The sequence below is a fragment of the Anopheles arabiensis genome, chromosome 3 (assembly GCF_016920715.1).
Source record: "Anopheles arabiensis isolate DONGOLA chromosome 3, AaraD3, whole genome shotgun sequence".
Taxonomy (NCBI): Eukaryota; Metazoa; Arthropoda; class Insecta; order Diptera; family Culicidae; genus Anopheles; species Anopheles arabiensis.
In genome coordinates this window covers 89599383-89617480 of record NC_053518.1, presented here as the reverse complement: position 1 = coordinate 89617480, position 18098 = coordinate 89599383, and the positions used below count along the sequence as shown (strand labels likewise).

Here is an 18098-nt window from a genome sequence, read left to right as displayed (position 1 = left end):
TTTTTCTGTTTGTAAATGCAACCATCTGTCTAAAAAGAGAGTGTTTGTTTTATTCTATAAAAGAAAATCCTTACATCGCTAGTAAAATTATCCTCCATCGTGCTCGTTGTTCATCATTGCCCCCTCTTCGATGCGTTCCGTTGTGTGGGGATTTGTACCATTTTAAGTTCACCGAGCATATTCTTCACCATCGCTGGATACACGAGAACGACGAGAGAGAGAATCCTAAGTGCTGCACACACGCAATGCATATTATACAGCAGCAGCGCACCCACTACAATCGAAATATCACAGAGATCACGGGACTTGGTTGGTTGTGCGTGTGTCCATGATGATACGATTACAGCCCGAACAGCGATTTCAAATCGTCGATCGTGAGCTTGCTGCCCTTGTTGACCGTGCCGGTCAGAACGCCGTCCGCGATGCCTAGTTTGTGCTCCTGCAGTGCGTGAATCTTCTGCTCCACCGTTTCAGCACACATGAATCTAATGCGGGAAGGTGAAAACAGGGATATTAATACAATAATTTTTGTTTTTCTGTGGGCAAAAAACGGCATTACTTACTTCCAAATGTAGACTGGCTTGGTCTGACCGACGCGATACACCCGATCTTGGGCTTGCGCCTCGAGCTGCGGGTTCCAGTGCGGATCGAGCAGCAGCAAATGATTCGCACCGACGAGATTCAGTCCAACGCCACCGGCCGTCAGTGAAAGAAGCATAACCTGTAAAAGATTAAACAGATGAAAGCATACATGTGATTAATTGTTTTAATTAGCTAGTTTACTTTAAAATCGAGTGGCGGTCCCGTGGTACAGTCGTCAACTCGAACAACACAACAACATGCCCATCATGGGTTCAAGCCTAAGAATGGATCGTCTCCCCTTAGCATCGATTGACTAATATAGGCTGGCATATTACGGAAAATAGAGGAAGACTTTAAAATCATTCCTAATTTCGAAAACAAAACCACATGGAGCTTTAAAAAACACACAAGCACACACTTTATTTGCTGGAAAATCCATATTCCCGCCAAACATAAATAAAATTATTTCTTCTTTTTCGGAACATTTTCCATCTCCATCATAGCTTCGTGGTCCTTTTCCATCTGTTTCGAGCGGCGCCTTCCCAGCGGCGTTTTGCACCACCAGTACAGAAATGCTTCCTCTTCCTCCTTGTACACCGGCTCGAGAGCGCTGAGAGAAGAGAAACCGAACATAAGAGAGAGTGATTCTGTATCGAAATTGATCACTGATTATGCTCATACCTCAGCGCATTGATAAGTTCCAGATGGGTCAGCGGATGGACCCGCAGCTGCAGCATCCTTTTGCACGTGATCACCTCCCGAATGCAACGCACCACCGAGCCAATGGTATACCCGTCTGATATTTTAGCCATCGCGCCCGTATCGAACTGCCGATGTACTCCGCTGTAGTGGCTGAGCAGCTCCTTCCAGGCGAACGATAGCGCCCCATAATCGGGCCGCGGTATGTAGATAAACCGCTGGTACGTTTGCACCATCAGCTTCATGTCGCCCTCCCAGGGACAGTCCGATGTCCCGATCAGCATGATGCGATCCTCGGGCTGTATGTTCTTCACCAGCTTCGGCAGGTCCTTCTTCAGCCGCTTCGGATCGGTGCGGTCCGTTTTGGGAATCTTCTTCATGAACGGTTTCTCCGCATCGCCAAAGTAGATGACGGACGGTTGCAGCAACCGGGACACCTTCGAGATCAGATGCATCAACATAATGAGCCCCGACTTGCCCGGATACTTGCCCACAATGTTGGGCGGGCTGATGTCGAACAGCACCGACCCGGTTTCGGTGCAGATGGCGTGCACGAGCGACGTTTTACCCGAACCCTTCGGCCCGGCAATCAGCAGCGACTTTATGCACGGCCCAAAGTTGCGTATCGTTTCCGACCCGAGCGGCAAAATGCAGTACTGCTTGATCAGCTGCCGCACGTCGCCGGGCGATGGATTAAGGGCACTTCGCGCAGCATAGCTTAAATCTCCCACGTACGATTTGATCGGCGTTTCGGGGTACTTCTTAATGATCCCGTTCGTGACGAGCTCCTCGAACAGCGACTCCGTCGTCCGGTCGGGCGTCAGATCTTTGTCCTTCTTTTTCTTCCCCTTCTTGCCGCTGCGGCGTGCCTTTTTGCTGCTCTTCTTCAGCTTCTTGCCGCCCCGGTCGCGCTCCAGCGCTATCTGCAGCAGCTCCAGCTCCTGGCGCATGATTTCGTCCACGATGCGGCGCAGTTCCGCCTCCACGTCGGCGTACTTCTCCTCGTAAATCATGTCGTCGTAGTACGTCTGGCGCAGGTTCTGCGACTCGTCCTTGCCCTTCCACACCTCCGTGTACTCCTCGATGCCACTCTTGATCTCGGGCAGGAAGGACGACTGCATCGGCTTGAACGCCTTGTCCAGCCCCTCCTCGAGCGACAGTTCGCCTGGCTTTTTCTGCGCCAGCTTCTCCTTCCCGCTGCCCTTCAGCTTCGATTCGCGCGACGACAGCACGGACGAGCGACTCATCTCGCTCTCCGTACCCTGGCGGCTCAGCAGATGGCGCGAGCCGCCCGCCTCCTCCGACGGGAAGTCGGGCAGCCGACCAGTTCGCTTCTGGTACTCCTTGAACCACGTCCGTATCTCATCCGCAATGTCCTCCGTCATGGCGGCGCCCTGCTTCACGCTTATTTCCTCCTTCACGCGCACCAGCGACCGTTCGTAATCGTCCTGGAACGTTTTCTGCTGCTTGTAGCGAAACTGTTTCAAATCTTCCAGCTCATCGAGGGCGGTGCGGGCGGAGGTAACCGGTGCCGGCACCATGCCGATCAGTATCATCTCTTCCATCTTTTTGCGGCGCGTTTGGCGCCGCGTTGCGTACCCGCGCCACGTTTTCTGGATCTTCATGGCCGCGTTCAGCCCGGTCGTCGACTTGTCCCGGCTGCTGTCCGGCTTGCCCTTTTCCTTCAGCAGCTTCAGCTCCTTCATAAACTGCGCGCGCAACCGGCCCTGGCGGGCCCGCTCGTGCGTCTGTATGATGCGTATCGCTTCCAGCTCGCTCAGCTCCTCCTCCACCACCTCCTCGTCCAGGGCGCCGATTTTCTTCAGTATGTCGTCCATAAACTTTTTCCGCTCGTTCAGCTGCTCCTCGCGCTCGCGGCGAAAGTAGCGCGGCACGGCCACCTCCATGCTGAGCGGCGTGAGGCCGAGCTTCTCCACTATTGCATCGTTGTAGCTGAACTCGGTCATGTCGATGATGACTAGATCGTGCTTCAGCTCCAGCATACGCCCGAGACAGTTGTCGAGCAGCTTGCGGATCAGGATGCGCTTCTGCGGCTGCACGATCTGGTCGTAGATCTCTTCCAGCCGGTTCGAAATGACGAGATAGCGCAGGTAGAGCTCAAACACCTGGCCCTGGATTTCGGTACGGTCGTGCTGTGCTTCGATCGCTTGATACTCGAAATCGTTCACCGCTAGCTTTTCCAAATCTTTCTGCGCACCGGTCCAGAGTAGGTTAAAGGTACGGTTCGACATTTTTGTTGGTTTGTTACTTGCTATTAAACATGGGCAAGGACACTTCCGAAATGATCGTTTGATAATGGAATGAACGGAAAAACAAACAAATGTCCTTCGGGGGTATTGACAGTAAATAAATAAGTTGTCTGTTCCCCGGCAACAGACGCGCGAAAACGTTGCCATGGGAGACGCACACAACACGAGGTTGTATACAACGAGGGCACAATCAACAGGTGGTGTTGGCTATCAGTGTAACGACCTAGGAGGCCTTCGGGACATGTATTATTCTTATTTTACGTTTATCCTACGTTAACGTTAATTAATCGTCTATCCCATCAGTTAAAATTAATAAAGAAAAGTGCCACTTACCTTCGATTTCCCGGACGGCTTGTTAAAATCCAACACGATGTCGTTGCGAAACTTGACCTGCACCTTGCCCGTCAGCGACACGAACGGCACGTTGCGCTCCGACAGATGGGTCGCGAGAATGTCCAGCATGCTGGTCCACTGCGACACGATGATTGCCTTATCGTCGGTGTGGAAGATTTTCTCCTCCAGCAGCTGCATCGTCTTCTCGATCTTCGAGCTGGGTCGCTCGATCCGGAAGATGGGGTTCGATTTGAGCATCACCTTCGAGGCCGCCTTTGCCATCGCTTCCGGCCGGTCGAACTGGTCGGAAAGGTTCAGCGACAGCTCCTGCTTGCTGCCGTCCGCCCCACCGTTCGCCGCCACCTTTGCCTCGTGGTCCGCAAGCACGTCGCTCAGCTTCAGCTTGTTGAGCGCACCGAGCAGATCGACCTCCGCACCGAAGCTGCCCTCCTCCTCACCGCCTCCCGTCATGTCCAAATTGCTCTGATCGTCGTCCGACAGCATCTCGTAGATCAGCCCCGGATGGCAGCAGACCTGGCGCAGGCGCAGCAGCAGCACCAAAATCTGATGCTGCTTCACCTCGCTCCCGTCCTTCGCCGCGTGCATGCTCTTCAGCTTCTGGTGCACCTTGTCGAACGCCTGGTTAGCGCCACCATGGGCCCGCTGACTAAAGGTGGGCCTGGCCCCTCCGAACCCATAATTGATCGCATGCTCCTTCTCCGCCCGCTGGTGCAGAAACTGAGCGAACAGGTGCTTCGAGTACATCAGCACCTTCTGGTAGACGTTCATCTCATCCTTCTCCAGCTGCACCTCGATTATCTCGATCGTTTTGGATGGCAGGCTGGTAAGGGCGCCCCGCTCCTGCAGCTGCTTCTTCGTGCGCCGCAGCATGATCGACTTCATGATCGTGTTCAGCCGCATCGCCCCGCCCGCCGTCTTGTTGTCGATCCAGCGCTTCCAGTGCACGAGATCGTTAAATGGCGTGCAGCGCAAGAACTTCATCAGCGCGTACACGTCCATCTCCTTGTTCTGGATCGGCGTACCGGTTAGCAGCCACCGGTACCGGCCCTTCAGCCCGCAGCACGCCTCCGACATGGCGCTCTTGTGGTTGCGGATCACGTGCGCCTCGTCCAGTATGATGCGCTCCCAGTTCACGCCGTATACGCCGCTGGCACCGCGCGCCGTCCCCGCCCTGCTTTCCCGCGACACCAGATTGTACGTCGTGATTACCACGTCATACTTGGCGAGATGGCGCGGCTTGGACTCGCGCTGCGTACCGTGATGGACGCACACGGCCAAACTGTTGCGCTTGACGCGATTCGTTATCTCGCCCTCCCACTGGCGCATGAGCGACGCCGGACACACGATCAGCGTCCCGCCCGCATAATAATCCTTCCGGCCCTTGCTCTTCCACCCACCGTTCGGGTTGTGGTTTTCCTCGTCCCCCTCGTCGTCTTCGCTTTCGCTCGCCCGCTCCAGCTGCTCCCCGTCCGGATCGAGCTCGGCCGACTTCAGCACCAGCGAGATCATGCTCAGCGTCTTGCCGAGGCCCATGTCGTCCGCCAGGATGCCACCGCGCGGCTTTTGCGTCTCGCGCCACAGCATCCACGCGAGCGCGTGCCGCTGATGGTCCATCAGCTCGATCTTGAGCAGCTTGGGCGGATCGGCCAGCGTGTCCTCGGACGGGCACGTCTCGATCGACTTGTGCAGCGTCTCCAGACGGTCCATCGTGAGCAGCTTCTGGTTCTCGAACGTCGCAATGCCCTGCTTGCCGGTGTGCCGCGGCTGTATATCGTCCGTCGCCCGCTTGATCGTGTCCCACGAGATGTGGTCGGCCGGCCGGGGCTTCGTATCGCCTCCGCTGATGTTTTCGTCAAAGTTTCGCTGTATCGTTTTCTTGATGCCCTTGCTCGGCGTCGCACGCGTCATCTCGATGTCCTTCGACAGCTCGAATATTTGCGACTTTACCTCGGCCAGCCGGCGCACCAACCCGGCCCCCTTGTCCGGCAGCTTGGCACTGTTGCGCATCACGTTGTCGATCATCACGACCTGGCTTTTAAGCTCCGCCATGCGCCGCACCTTGGCGTCGTACTCGCTTTGGGAGACGCGCTGTCGCTGCTGCGCCGTGTCCTGACTGCGCACGAACGACGTTATGGTCGGTTGAACGAGCGCTTGTGGACGAGTCTTAACGTCGATCGATGGTCTCGTTTCCTCCACGAACGTCACTTCACCCTCATCGTCGCTGCTGCTGAGGCAGAGGATTTCTTCCGATTTTTCGATCAATCGCACGCTGCTCGAATCATCCTTTGCAGGGGAGTTCGACTCCAACTTTTCAGAGCTGTGTGCGCCCTCCTCGACAGGGGATTGCGCGTTCTCAGCTGAAGCAAAAACCGTTTCAACATTGGCCATTGGACCGAGAGGATCCATCTCGCCAATGTGTGTCGAGGACAGCTTCTCGCCGATCGACGCACGCATGCTGATCGAATGGCGCCCCCCGATGAAGGACAATTCGCCCCGGGACTGTTCCCGTTCGTCGACCTGTTCGCTCGATCGCTCCATCTCGTCCGATTTCAGCGACGACGAGAGCTTTGTGTTGACCGACTCCTGCTCTTCCTGCTCTAGCGGTGAAGTGGTGGACAAATTCCGACGCTTGGGATTCGGGCGAGGGGTACCGTCTGCATTGAACGACATGTTGTTTCGACTTCGTTTGCGATCTTCTTCCTCTTCGTCGTCGGAAATGATCAAATTTTTGCGCTGCTTACGAGGGACAGCTATGATTTCCTCATCATCGTCACTACCACCGTCACTCCCACCTCCGGTCGGCGTGTCCTCGTCCTCGGTTGTCTCAGCGGGCGCTATACCATGGATGCTCATGCGCGTCGCTGGAGAATATGCTCGCCGTTCCACCTCTTCCTCGCCATCCTCATCATCGCTGGTGAGGAGGAGCTTTCCGGCAGCAGCAGACACATCATTACTTTCATCCTGACCCTCCTCCTTCGCCTCATCCTCATCGCTGCTCTCACTTTCCGCGTGTATCGGATGCAGGGACATTCGCACACTTTGACGTTTCTTCATCTGGCGCACTACGCTTTCCTCCTCCTCCTCTTCCTCGCTGGAAACAACACTGGAGGAGTTGGGACTGCTGGCAGCGGAAGAGTTCATCGCTTCCGAATCGGAGTCGGCTGTGGATGAGGAAAGCACCGATTAGTTTATCTAACCTATAAAATCTCACATGTGGCGTGACCTCAAACCAAAAGCACCTGCCACACTTACTTTCTTCGATCACGATCGATTCTGCCTCCCGATGCGTACTGAACGATTGTTGATCTGTTGGAAAGTGAAAGAAATCAGTCAATTAAGAATCACACACAAAGAGAATTATCTGCACCGCTCTTACCTTGAAACGAATCCTCTTCAGCCGAATCCTCCACAAAGATGTTCTGAGCTGACATCTTGGTGCTATTTTTCACGGCACAAGCCCTTTACCCCAACACAACCAAATAACCACACCTGAGTTCGAAAATGGCTGCAATTGCTGTATTGCTTGTTTTGACGCCCTTTTTTTCACGCAAGCACTTCAAGGGTGTTTGCACAATTGGTACGACACTGAACAAAGTAAAACAGGATTAGACGTGTTTCTTCTGGCGTACAACAACAATACACGAAGCTGGAGCGTGAACTGGGTACGCTATTGTTGGCAGAATGCAGAAAAAAACCGTTGCTGAGGATGAAAAATTCGAATTCACAACTGACAGGAGCACGGTCGCACAGTACGGCGTTCGTCGCGAGCTGTTCGGCCGATTTGACGTTTGTCAAGCGTTTCTGGAAGCGTTGCTAGTTTGAAGGGTAAGTTTGAATTTTATGCGCGAGGAAAACGTTGCAACTTATATTTTAGCTTGTTTAAATTTGAGTTTTTGAGCTGAAAACATGCCATAAGGTAAAAACAAAACCGGAGTACAAAAGAGAGTGTTTTTTTTAACGACACGTTTTTAGTTTCACGTAATATTTGTTAAATTAGAGCTACTACTTGAGGTAAATTGTTTTTTTGAGTGTTTTAACGCTCTCAAGGGTTGTTTTAGTAAGGCGGAATTCACTCCCCAGAGTTTATCATATCCTGTTTTTCACATAAAATTCTTGAAAATGTAAGTCACCCTTTCAATCACGAACTCAACGATATTGCATAGAACAATTGTGCTTGGTTCTTCTTTCCTTTTTCCTTTTCTTCTCCCTCTTTCACCCCTTCTACTACCATTTGTTTGTAAACAATAGTCAGCTGTTTGCTGTTGATGTCCCCCGGACCGAACGTCAAACTGTGGCGTCCGGTGCGCGCCGTGACGTCATCGCGCAACTATCGATTTTTCCAACGCACACAAAGAAGGCGCAGCGACACAGTGCGTAGCTGTCAAAAGTTTTCCATCGTCAAATTTTCCACCCAGAAGTGTGTTTGCTGGTGGACGATTGGTTTGGTTCCAAGTGTTTTCAATCGCGAGTTAGAAAGCAACCACCGGGTTCCGTCCCGCAACCAGGTGGTTGAAAATGTCCTCCAACGTGTTTCATCGCCGGTGTGGCAAGCGGATCACACTGACGAACGGGAACCGCACGGCAATGCGAAATGTGAGCGAGTTTAACCACGGGCTGGTGCTGAGTGGCGAACCCCTGCAGGACGATGTGCTGTTCGAGGTTCGGATCGACGAAAAGGTAAGCCTGGGAGTCAATTGGGTAACTCCAATTGTGAGGCCAATTCTAATCAAAACAAACACTCCCCCTCCTCGGCAGATCCAAGCGTGGAGCGGCAGCATTGAGATTGGCATCACCACGGTCAACCCGGAGTCTACGGAGCTGCCGCCGTGTGCGATGAAGCTGCGCAACACCACTTGGGTAATGTCGGGCATATCCGTGCTGAAGGACGGGCTGCTGCTGATGGAATCGTACGGGCTCGATCTGGAGAAGCTGGGCGAGGGCGATCGGGTCGGCGTGCAGCGGACGGCACGCGGTGAGCTCGTGTTTTACGTGAACGGCGATCCGCAGGGTGTGGCCGCCCGGGACATTCCGCGCCAGGTGTACGCGCTGGTGAACTTGTACGGTAAGTGTGTGCAGGTTACGATCACATCCGGCCAGCCGGCCGATCTGCCCGGCGAGTACGGTCCCTGCACCTCGTCGGAAGACATCAGCGCGTCACCTCAAATCTCGCAAAACATCGACCTGCCGATGTCGGTGGAGATGTCCGTCACGGGAGCAACGACGGCAACAACATCCACGGCCACCTGCGCCGTCGTCGCAGCAGCTTCTTCCAGCTCCGCAATCACGGAGGGTGGTACTAGCGGCGTTGGCTCATCCGTGTCCGATCCGAGCGATAAGCTGCGGTTCCACACGCGCTGCGGCTCGCTGGTGAAGCTGAGTGCCAACTGCCGGACGGCGGAGCGGCGTCGCCCGCTGGACGAGTTCAACAATGGCGTCGTGATGACGCACCGGCCGCTGTGGGACAACGAGCTGTTCGAGATACGCATCGACCGGCTGGTGGACAAGTGGTCCGGCTCGATCGAGGTGGGCGTGACGACCCACTGCCCCTCGGCGCTGCAGTTTCCCGCCACGATGACTAATCTGCGCAGCGGCACGATCATGATGTCGGGCTGCGGCATACTCACCAACGGCAAGGGCACGCGCCGCGAGTACGGCGAGTTCAATCTGGACGAGCTGCGCGAAGGCGACCGCGTGGGCATGATGCGCAAAGCGAACGGCAACCTGCACTACTACATCAACGGGCGCGACCAGGGCGTGGCGGCGACGCGCGTCGCCCAAACGCTCTGGGGCGTGATCGACCTGTACGGCATGACGATCAAGGTGACGATCGTGGATCGGGACGAGCGCGAGCAGCGCAATTTGGTGACGCGCCGCAACCACCTGCTCAGCATGCCGGCCACAGTACAGGAGCTGCCGCTCGGTGTGGCCGGTATGGCGACACATGGAGGGATCGCCACGGTAGCAGGCACACCGTCCGAGGCGGAGTACGTCGGTGCCGGTTCGACCGCCCTACTGCTCGATCGGCTCACGTTCCATCCGACGTGTGGGTCGCACGCAAGCGTAACGCACAGTGGCCGCACCGCCCTGCGCCCAAACGCGTCGGACGATTTCAACAACGGTGTGGTGCTGACGCGCCGCCCGCTGCGCCCCAACGAGCTGTTCCAGGTGCGGCTCGAGCGCGTCGTTACGAAGTGGGCCGGCTCGATCGAGATGGGCGTGACGACGCACAGCCCGACCGAGCTGGACTTTCCCTTCACGATGACGAACGTTCGGACCGGCACGTGGATGATGACCGGCAATGGGGTGATGCACAACGGCATGACCGTGATCGAGCAGTACGGGCAGAACCTGGACCGGTTGCAGGTGGGCGATCGGGTCGGCGTGGTGCGCAAGGACGACGGGACGCTGCACTTCTGGGTGAACGGGATCGACCAGGGGCCGGCCGCGACGGGCGTCCCCGAGAAGGTGTACGGTGTGATCGATCTGTACGGGCAGGCGGCCCAGGCCAGCATCGTCGACACGTCCGAGTGCGGTACGCCCGACACGGGCAACTCGACCATCTCCAACACGACGCTCTTCCCGTCGGCCGAACCGCGCATGCGCTTCAACACGTGCGTGCACGGCCGCAACGCGCACATCATCAACGGGGGGCTGACCGCGTGCCGGCCGAAAGCGCTGGCCGAGTTTAACGACGCGATCGTGTTCAGCAGCCGGCCGCTCCGCCAGCGGGAACTGTTCGAGATCGCGCTCGACACGGTGGTCGACCGGTGGAACGGCAGCATCGAGATCGGCGTCACGGCCATGCGCCCCGACGAGCTGTCCCTGCCGAGCACGGCGACCGATCTCGAGCACGACACGATCATGGTTTCCGGCACGACGCTCCTGCTGAACGGGTGCACCGTCCGGAGCGACCTGCCGTTCGATCTCGACGCCCTCGGCCAGGGCTCGCGCGTCGGCGTCATGCGCAACGGGGACGCAATCCACTTCCTCGTGAACGGCATCGATCTGGGGGCGTTTTACGACTCGAAAGCACCGAACCTGTACGCGGTGGTCGATCTGTACGGGCAGTGCGCGCAGGTAAGCATAACGGCGCCAACGCACGCACCGGGAGCGGGCGCTTGCGTGGGCGTGGCCGGCAGTGTCGTCGGCCCGAACGGTGGCGATCTGCGGGCACCGTACGCGATCAGCGAAAACTCCCAGAGCCTGCAGGCGACGTCCGTCATACAGCCGATGGCACTGGTCGAGTCGAAGCACCGGTGGTCGTGCATTTCCGCCAGCAACACGGTCACGCTCGGGCACAACTGGACGCTGGCGACGCGCGGCACCAATGCGGCCCTGTCGCACTGTCTCGTCTTCTCCGACCGGCCGCTCGTGCCGGGCGAAACGTTCGAGATCAAAATCGTCGACGTGAATCCACTGTACGCGGGCTGCCTGCGGGTCGGCGCGACCGACCTGAACCTGTGCGACGAGCACGTGCGCAAAAACATTCCCATCAGCATGCGGCGCATCCCGGCGAACGTGTGGTACGCGAGCGGGAACGAGGTGCGGCACAACTCTACCCTGCTGCAGCGGGCGCTCGCGTCGCTCGAGTGGTTGCGGGTGGGCGATCGCATCGGCATCGAGCTGACCGCGGCCCGCACGCTGCGCATTCTGCTCAACTCGGAGGACATGAACATAACCTTCACCAGTCTGCCCGACTCGGTCGATGTGTTTGCGGTGGTGGAGCTGATCGGGAGCACGATGGCGGTGCAGGTCATCTCCTCGCAGGGGCCGTCATCTCCGCTGCGCCCGTGCAGCCTGCGCCTGCAGGACTCGCTCGAACTGGGACTGGATCCGCTCAACAAGCAGGACTCCATGCTGGAATCGATCGATTCCGATAGTCTCGCGATGGAGTTTTCCGAGCTGTATCTCGGCAAGAACGTAACCCTGCTCGAGGATCGCAAATCGGCCGCCCGGCATCAATCCTACAACCAGGCTGTGGTGTGCCTGTCCCGCCCGCTCTGCAAAGGACACAGCGTCAGTGTGCGCGTGAACGCCATCAACCCACAGTGGAAGGGTACGATCGCGGTCGGTGCGCTCGGTGCGGCCCCGGGCGCTTCACCGTCCCAGTTCCCGTTCCCCACATCGGCCATCCTGTTCCGCCGGCCGTGCTGGATCGTTACGCACGATTATGTGAACATCAACGGCACCAAGACACAGTCCCGGTACGGTGAGCTGCTCGATGCGATACAGCCCGGCACGATCATTACGCTTACGCTGACGCATGCGGGCAGTTTGGTCATTACCTGCGGGCAGACACAGCTGGAGGAGCTGGCGACCGGGCTGCCCCATCACGTGTATCCCGTGTTCGATCTTTACGGCAAGTGCGAGCGGGTTACGATCTACAGCGGGGATCCGAAGAATGGTAGCCCGATCGCGGAGGAGTTGGCGATGCTGCCGAACGAACCGCAACGATCGGGTGGACCGGTAGCGATGGCAGCTGGCCCGTGTGATGCTGTTGGAGCTGGACCGGGTGCTCTTGTTCCCCCGGGAGGGTTAGAAAACGGTGAGAACGTCCCTCAGTGCGAGAAGGCCGATCTGGAGGTGCACGAGAAGGAAACGGATCAGACGGCTGCCGCCTCCCAGCAGCAGGTAGCGGCAGGTTCAAGCTCTTCAAACGCAATGTAAGTGTTTGGCCATTATCAAGGAACACACACAGGAGTTACAATTTCTTTTTCTTTTTAGGAGCCGCTCCGTGATGGACTGCGTGTCGGAGAATTTGCTGATGAATATTTCGATTAAAATCCGCACCGCCAACGAGGCGCGCAACCAGGAGCTGTCCAATTCTTGGTGAGTGGAGGCAGTATCGCTAGTGGTGGGAGCTCGGAATCGGAATTCCTATCCGATTCCGATTGCCGTGTTCGGAATCAATGCTGGGAATTCCGGTTTCCCGAGACGACTCCGATTTGCCCCGGAATCGGAATCAGAATTGACTCTGGTATTGGAATTGGCTCTGGAATCAGAATCAGCTGTGGAATTGAAATCAGAAGCTTCTTAGGGCCCGAACGCCTATTCTCAAGGAGATGTTGAAACCGAGCCCACTCTGATTTCAAAGCCCATTCCGATTACAGTGCCAATTCCGGAACCTATTCCAATTCTGGAACTTATTCTAATTCAAGAGCCAGTGTGAATTCTGGAGTCGATTCCGATTCTGGAGCCGATTCCAGAGTCGATTCCGGACCTACTACCCGTTATCGATTCCAGACAACTCCGGAGATTCTAGTCCCTTTTGGAGTCAAATCCTGAACCTATTCCGATTCCGGAACTTATTCTAATTTCGGAGCCAATTCCTGTTTGCGATTCCGGAGCTGATTCCGGGTTTGATTCCAGAAATTGATTCCGGACCTACTATCTGGAATCGATTCCAAACAACTCCAAAGCTATCCGGAATCGATTCCGGGAAAAACTTCAATTTTTCCCACCACTACTTCAGAGATTGTTTAGAAGAAAAATAAATAATTTAATTGCATCCCACAGTTGCTTACGGGACTCGCTGCAGCTGCAGCACTCGACCAATCTGAACATCCAGCGCAGCCAGAGCACGCACCGGTTCAACGCGAACGCCATGCAGGGCAGCTACGACAGCAACCGAGGTGGTGGTGGTGGTGGTGGAGCCGGTGGCGATCAATCCATGAGCTCGGGCAACTACGACGAAGGATTTGAGGACTATCAGCATCGGCCCGGTGCTGTCTCAGCTCCCTCGGGCAGCACGTCCAATGGTGGCGTGTGCAGTACGGCTGCTGGCCCGGAACCGAGCACGGTCGATCGGGCGGAAAACACCGACACAAACTATCTGGACGATGTGGTCGAATCGGGCGCAGAGTTTAACAATCAGCTCGGCAGTACGGCAGCACCAACGTCCGCGGGGGGCGACGCGGAGTGTGATACGAACTTGACGGACGTTAATCAAAACCTAACGGCGGACGAATCGCTGGACGATGAGGAGGACGAGGATGAGGACGAGGATCGTGATCGTAACACGCTCGCAGCGAACAGTAGCCGACGGGCGAAGCTTGGCCTGCAGTTGCAATCGGCTGGTGGGAGCACTGGACCGGCGAATAACGGCTCATCCAGTGGGTCCGTTTCGTCCTCGTCCTTTGTGGGAATGCAGCAACGATTAGCTCCGGAGGGAGCGGAAAATGAGGAAGATAATGATGGACAGCAGCGGTATAGGTCAGCTACTGCACCGGCGGCACCACCAGTGCCGGTCCATCCGGTGGTGGAGAACCGTGACTGCGACTATCTGAAGCTGGTGATGAGCTTCAAGCGCACGCTAATGCTTCCCGATGCGTTCTTTGTCGATGAACCGTGCGCCTGCTACTGTGCCGGGTGTTGCCAGCTACCGGTGGGTGGTAATGCCGGTGGGACACTGAGGAACTGGGTACGCTTCCGGCTGAACCAGCAGACAGTGCTCGGCGGCGGTGGTGTTAACACGGCGGACGAGTTCGTCTGGACGACGGCGTACTACAACACGCGCGTGGACAAGATACGGTCCGTGCTGGATCACGGTCAACCGTTGCCGATTGGTAAGCGCATCCTTTAAAGAAAACAAAAAGAAGGAGGTATATAACTGTTTCCCTTTTCTTTGTTTCCCTTAGAAACCGGTCAACTCCTGCCGGAATCATCCACGCTGAACGATAACTTCATCCCCGGTACGCACATCCTGCTGCGCTCCGTACCGGATGCGGCCGAACCAGCGTCCAATGCGACGAGCACATCCTCGCACGTCGCCGGCTCCATCCGTGGACGCACCTTCCCCCTGCGCTACATGGTGAATGGACAGTTTTTCCACATTAAAACCGCCTTCGAGGTGCGCGTTCGTGCGCAATCGCTTTCCGCCGTCGATCATTCCGGCGCTGGGGAGGGATTGAATGCATCCACCGGTGGTGCGGGAGTTACCGGGACCGGTGGCTGTACGAGCGGCGTATCGACGGTACCGACTGCCGGGGGGGTCGCTTCCGGCACAGATTTCACATTCCGCTCCTGGACCACCAAGGAGGCCGATGCTTGCGTACTGACGGCTTTGTTGATCCATTTGGTGGCTAATTAATCGTCATCTCATTACATTCAAAGCTAGAGTTCAATGTAAAAGGCAGCTTCATAACAAAAACGGTAGATTTCATCGCGGGCAAGTCTCACGCCATTTCTCTTTAGAAATGACTCACTTTCGCCTTATTTAAATCGCTTTTCACTGGTTCCGAAAACGAAGCTACTCTTTGTGATTTTTAGTTAGCTATATTTATTTGATTTACTTTATTCTCGTTTAGCGTTATAGTAATAAATAGTTAACATAAAGGCGCACGTTCGAAAAGGAAAAGCACACACTCCGTTCCGTTTTGTCAAATCCCGCGACTTTGCACGACAGGAAAATATATATAATCAAAATCATTGGAATCGTATCAGATTTGAGAAACACGAAAGGAAAAGAAAATGGAAAAGAAAGCAGGCAAACCCCGAGTAACAAAAAAAGATAAAGAGAAACAAAACAGTAAGTAAGTTATTTATCAATTAGATTACAGTCTACGTTATGTATGTATGTATCGCAGCATTAAAACAAATGGTCTGCCATGTGTCCCGCCTCGTTTCAGCTCGCAAACTGACCCACTGGCCTCCCAAACCCAAACCCCTTGCCTTCCGCTCTCCTCTACATCGCATCGAAATGGAACCGGTGCGCCTCGAGCGAGCGCTGTATCCGATCTTCGCGCTTTTCCTTCGCGTACAGGATGAGTATCAGCAGCAGTATCACGAGACAGATCACGCCGAGCGCGATCACGCTCATCACGATCAGCTTGCTCGGCGTCACGAACAGCTGCGCCTTCCAGCGCTCCGGCTCGTCGATCGGGTTCGGCACCACGATCATCTGCGAGTTCGGTATGAGCTGCGTCCAGGTGCGCGAATGGTTCCACAGCCCCACCGTCAGCGAGTCGACAAAGTTGGGCGTCCGGCCCAGCCCGAACGTCGTGAACGGCAGATGCAGCGACAGGTAGGCGGACTGGGGCAGCTGGGCCGACGCACCGTGCTGCGGTTCCCCGTCCTGCGTCGTCGTGTTGTACTCAATCCGTGGCCCGGGCAGGTTCGTCCCGAACGTGCGCTTCTTGCGCCCGAGTGGCGTTAAAATCTTCGGTCCACTGCTATTGCTCAGCCCGGTCAGCACGATCACCTTCACGAAGTTGGCATCGTAGTCGAGCGAGTTGCGGAACGCGACCGGCCGCGTCCCGTTGCCGTGCCGCTCGACAAAGATCGCGTCCAGTATGCCGTCGTTGTAGAAGTCGAAAAACGAACCCATCATCGTACCGTTCGAGAACGGGGCCAGCGCCTTCCAGCGCACCACGAACGTGCGCGTCATGTGGTTGCAGGCGCTCTTCTCGCACGGCACGTTCTCCAGCAGGAAGGTTTGCATCTGGTCGCCCGATTTCGTCAGCGTGGCGAGCAGGTCCGGATAGCCGTCCAGGTTGAAGTCGCCGCCGCGCAGCGTTATGCTCTGCGTCGCCCAGCTCGACCGGTCCGGCACGACAAAGTGCCACGCGTCGTTGTGGTCGTCCTTGAAGTCGATCTGCAGATCGTGCAGATGGTTGCCGTGGTGCACGAAGATGCTCGAGTTGACGCACTTTGCGTCGAAGCACATCGGAAACACGGGCAGCAGGCTGCCGTCCAGCTCCACGTCCAGGAAGATGGCCCGCCCCACGTGCTTGTTGTAGTTGCCCTCGGGGAAGTTGATCTTGTGGCTGAAGCGGAACTTTTCGTGGCTGTTCACGCCCAGCCACACCTCGAACCCGGCCGTCGTCGTTAGAAACAGGTCCGCGGTAAAGTCTTTGTTCAGGTCGAGCACCGCGTGCGAATGCGGGACGGACAGTTCCGCCCCGTGCGTACCATCCATCGGCACCGTAAATTGTCCCCGCTGGCCATGGTCGTCCGGCTTTTTGAAGATCCAAAACGTTCGCTTCCGCTCCGTATCCATGCCGAACAGATCGATGATAAAGTCGTTATCGTAGTCGAGTGCCAGCGGCTGGCCGACCATTTCGATCAGCGGCTTCGCGTCCTCCGCCGTACAGTTCATCACTTCCGCCGCGCCCCAGTTGATGTACACGTACGTCCGGGCATCGTCGCCCCCGTCCGGCTGCACCGTAAACATCACGTCCATGTACGCGTCCCCATCAAAGTCGCCCGGCACGACGCTGGTGATCTTGTGCCGCCGGAACTCACACTTCGGACCCTCCCGGAGCAGCGGCTTGTCGTCGCTGCCGAGCAGTATCTGCAGCGTGTGGAAGTTGTCCCGCAGCACGAACACGTCCGTCAGCTCGTCCGAGTTGAAGTCGCCGTACGCGGCCGGAATCGCATCGGTCAGCTTGTCGAACACGGTGCTGGTGATGTCGATGATGTCACCCGCCCGGACCGCACTGTGCCGCTGGTCGATCGATAGCGGGAGTAGGTACACGAGCAGCAGGTGCGCCGCCGATAGGAAGTGAAATTTCATCGCTGCTCGTTGGGTAGGTGGGTGGGTGGCGGTTGGTGAGATAGTTTTCTTCGGCTGCTCAGGGGGCTTTTCACTGGGGCAGATGGGAAAACGCAATTCACCACGTCCGGCTACGGAGCCACATTGCACAATCGGTCTTTCCGTCTATCTCGCAGACACACACGCGCGAGCTTCTTCCAAATGATCGTTCGTTTTTTGCTGGGCACTAATTCGGCCCGAGACAAGAGATTAAAGCAGTTGATTGTTTATTTATGATTCACTGTACGCAGCGTAGCCAGCAGATTCGTGTATGTGTGTTTGGCTGTTTTTTCATCAACTCTGCGTTCTTTCTTTATCAGCTGTGAGGTGTATAGAGGTGCTTTGTTTGACAGCCAAGGTGTATAGAGAGATTGGTTCCCAAAGAGCAAAAAATCGACAACGTGACAGATGCGCTCGGGGAAACGGGCAGTTGCGCTCGTTTAAAAATGAGAACTGGAAAACATATCAATTTTACTTATTTTCTTTATCATTTTCGCGTTGAAATTGTTTGAAATTATCTGGATAAAATATTGAGAAAATTTGCCATTCAGTTTTTGTCTTTAGCTATAATTTTGTTATTTAATAAAAAAAATTTTTTCCAGAGCTAACTCCGGAATCGTATCCAGAATTGGATCCGGAATCGTATCCAGAATTGGATCCGG

At 55.8% G+C, this 18098-nt stretch overlaps 3 protein-coding genes across 4 annotated transcripts; 1 reads left to right on the top strand and 2 right to left on the bottom strand.

Annotated features, from left to right (window-relative positions):
- Positions 1 to 26: 26 nt before the first annotated feature.
- On the bottom strand, positions 27 to 7587 carry LOC120903069 (transcription termination factor 2). 2 transcript variants are annotated; one of them, XM_040312279.1, is made up of 5 exons: positions 7282 to 7587; positions 7158 to 7211; positions 3885 to 7066; positions 564 to 721; positions 27 to 485 (listed from the first exon to the last, which is right to left on the bottom strand). In XM_040312279.1, exons 1-5 carry the CDS (start codon positions 7334 to 7336, stop codon positions 341 to 343), a joined length of 3594 nt encoding a protein of 1197 aa, XP_040168213.1. In that variant the 5' UTR covers positions 7337 to 7587; the 3' UTR covers positions 27 to 340. The 2 variants fall into 2 exon arrangements, with proteins under 2 accessions (XP_040168213.1, XP_040168214.1); XM_040312280.1 differs by lacking the exons at positions 3885 to 7066; positions 7158 to 7211; positions 7282 to 7587 and adding exons at positions 1066 to 1192; positions 1264 to 3709.
- Positions 7588 to 8205: 618 nt separating this feature from the next.
- LOC120900620 (neuralized-like protein 4) lies at positions 8206 to 15264 on the top strand. Its single transcript, XM_040307881.1, has 5 exons — positions 8206 to 8582; positions 8661 to 12568; positions 12630 to 12734; positions 13422 to 14470; positions 14543 to 15264. The coding sequence occupies exons 1-5, from the start codon at positions 8421 to 8423 to the stop codon at positions 14992 to 14994; spliced, it is 5676 nt and encodes a 1891-aa protein (XP_040163815.1). The 5' UTR covers positions 8206 to 8420; the 3' UTR covers positions 14995 to 15264.
- Positions 15265 to 15415: 151 nt separating this feature from the next.
- On the bottom strand, positions 15416 to 17762 carry LOC120900621 (T-cell immunomodulatory protein). The gene has a single exon (XM_040307882.1). It carries the CDS (start codon positions 17416 to 17418, stop codon positions 15589 to 15591), a length of 1830 nt encoding a protein of 609 aa, XP_040163816.1. The 5' UTR covers positions 17419 to 17762; the 3' UTR covers positions 15416 to 15588.
- Between the last annotated feature and the right edge of the window lie 336 nt (positions 17763 to 18098).

Bases quoted from the DNA above. Each gene is read 5' to 3' on its own strand.
- LOC120900620 (XM_040307881.1), top strand. From the start codon at position 8,421: ATGTCCTCCAACGTGTTTCATCGCCGGTGTGGCAAGCGGATCACACTG. The intron at 12,569-12,629 runs GTAAGTGTTTGG...TTTTCTTTTTAG, and splicing joins TCAAGCTCTTCAAACGCAAT to GAGCCGCTCCGTGATGGACT. The intron at 14,471-14,542 runs GTAAGCGCATCC...TGTTTCCCTTAG, and splicing joins CGGTCAACCGTTGCCGATTG to AAACCGGTCAACTCCTGCCG.
- LOC120903069 (XM_040312279.1), bottom strand. From the start codon at position 7,336: ATGTCAGCTCAGAACATCTTTGTGGAGGATTCGGCTGAAGAGGATTCG. The intron at 7,067-7,157 runs GTAAGTGTGGCA...CCTCATCCACAG, and splicing joins ATCGATCGTGATCGAAGAAA to CCGACTCCGATTCGGAAGCG. The intron at 722-3,884 runs GTAAGTGGCACT...AATCTTTTACAG, and splicing joins AGCCGTCCGGGAAATCGAAG to GTTATGCTTCTTTCACTGAC.
- LOC120900621 (XM_040307882.1), bottom strand. From the start codon at position 17,418: ATGAAATTTCACTTCCTATCGGCGGCGCACCTGCTGCTCGTGTACCTA.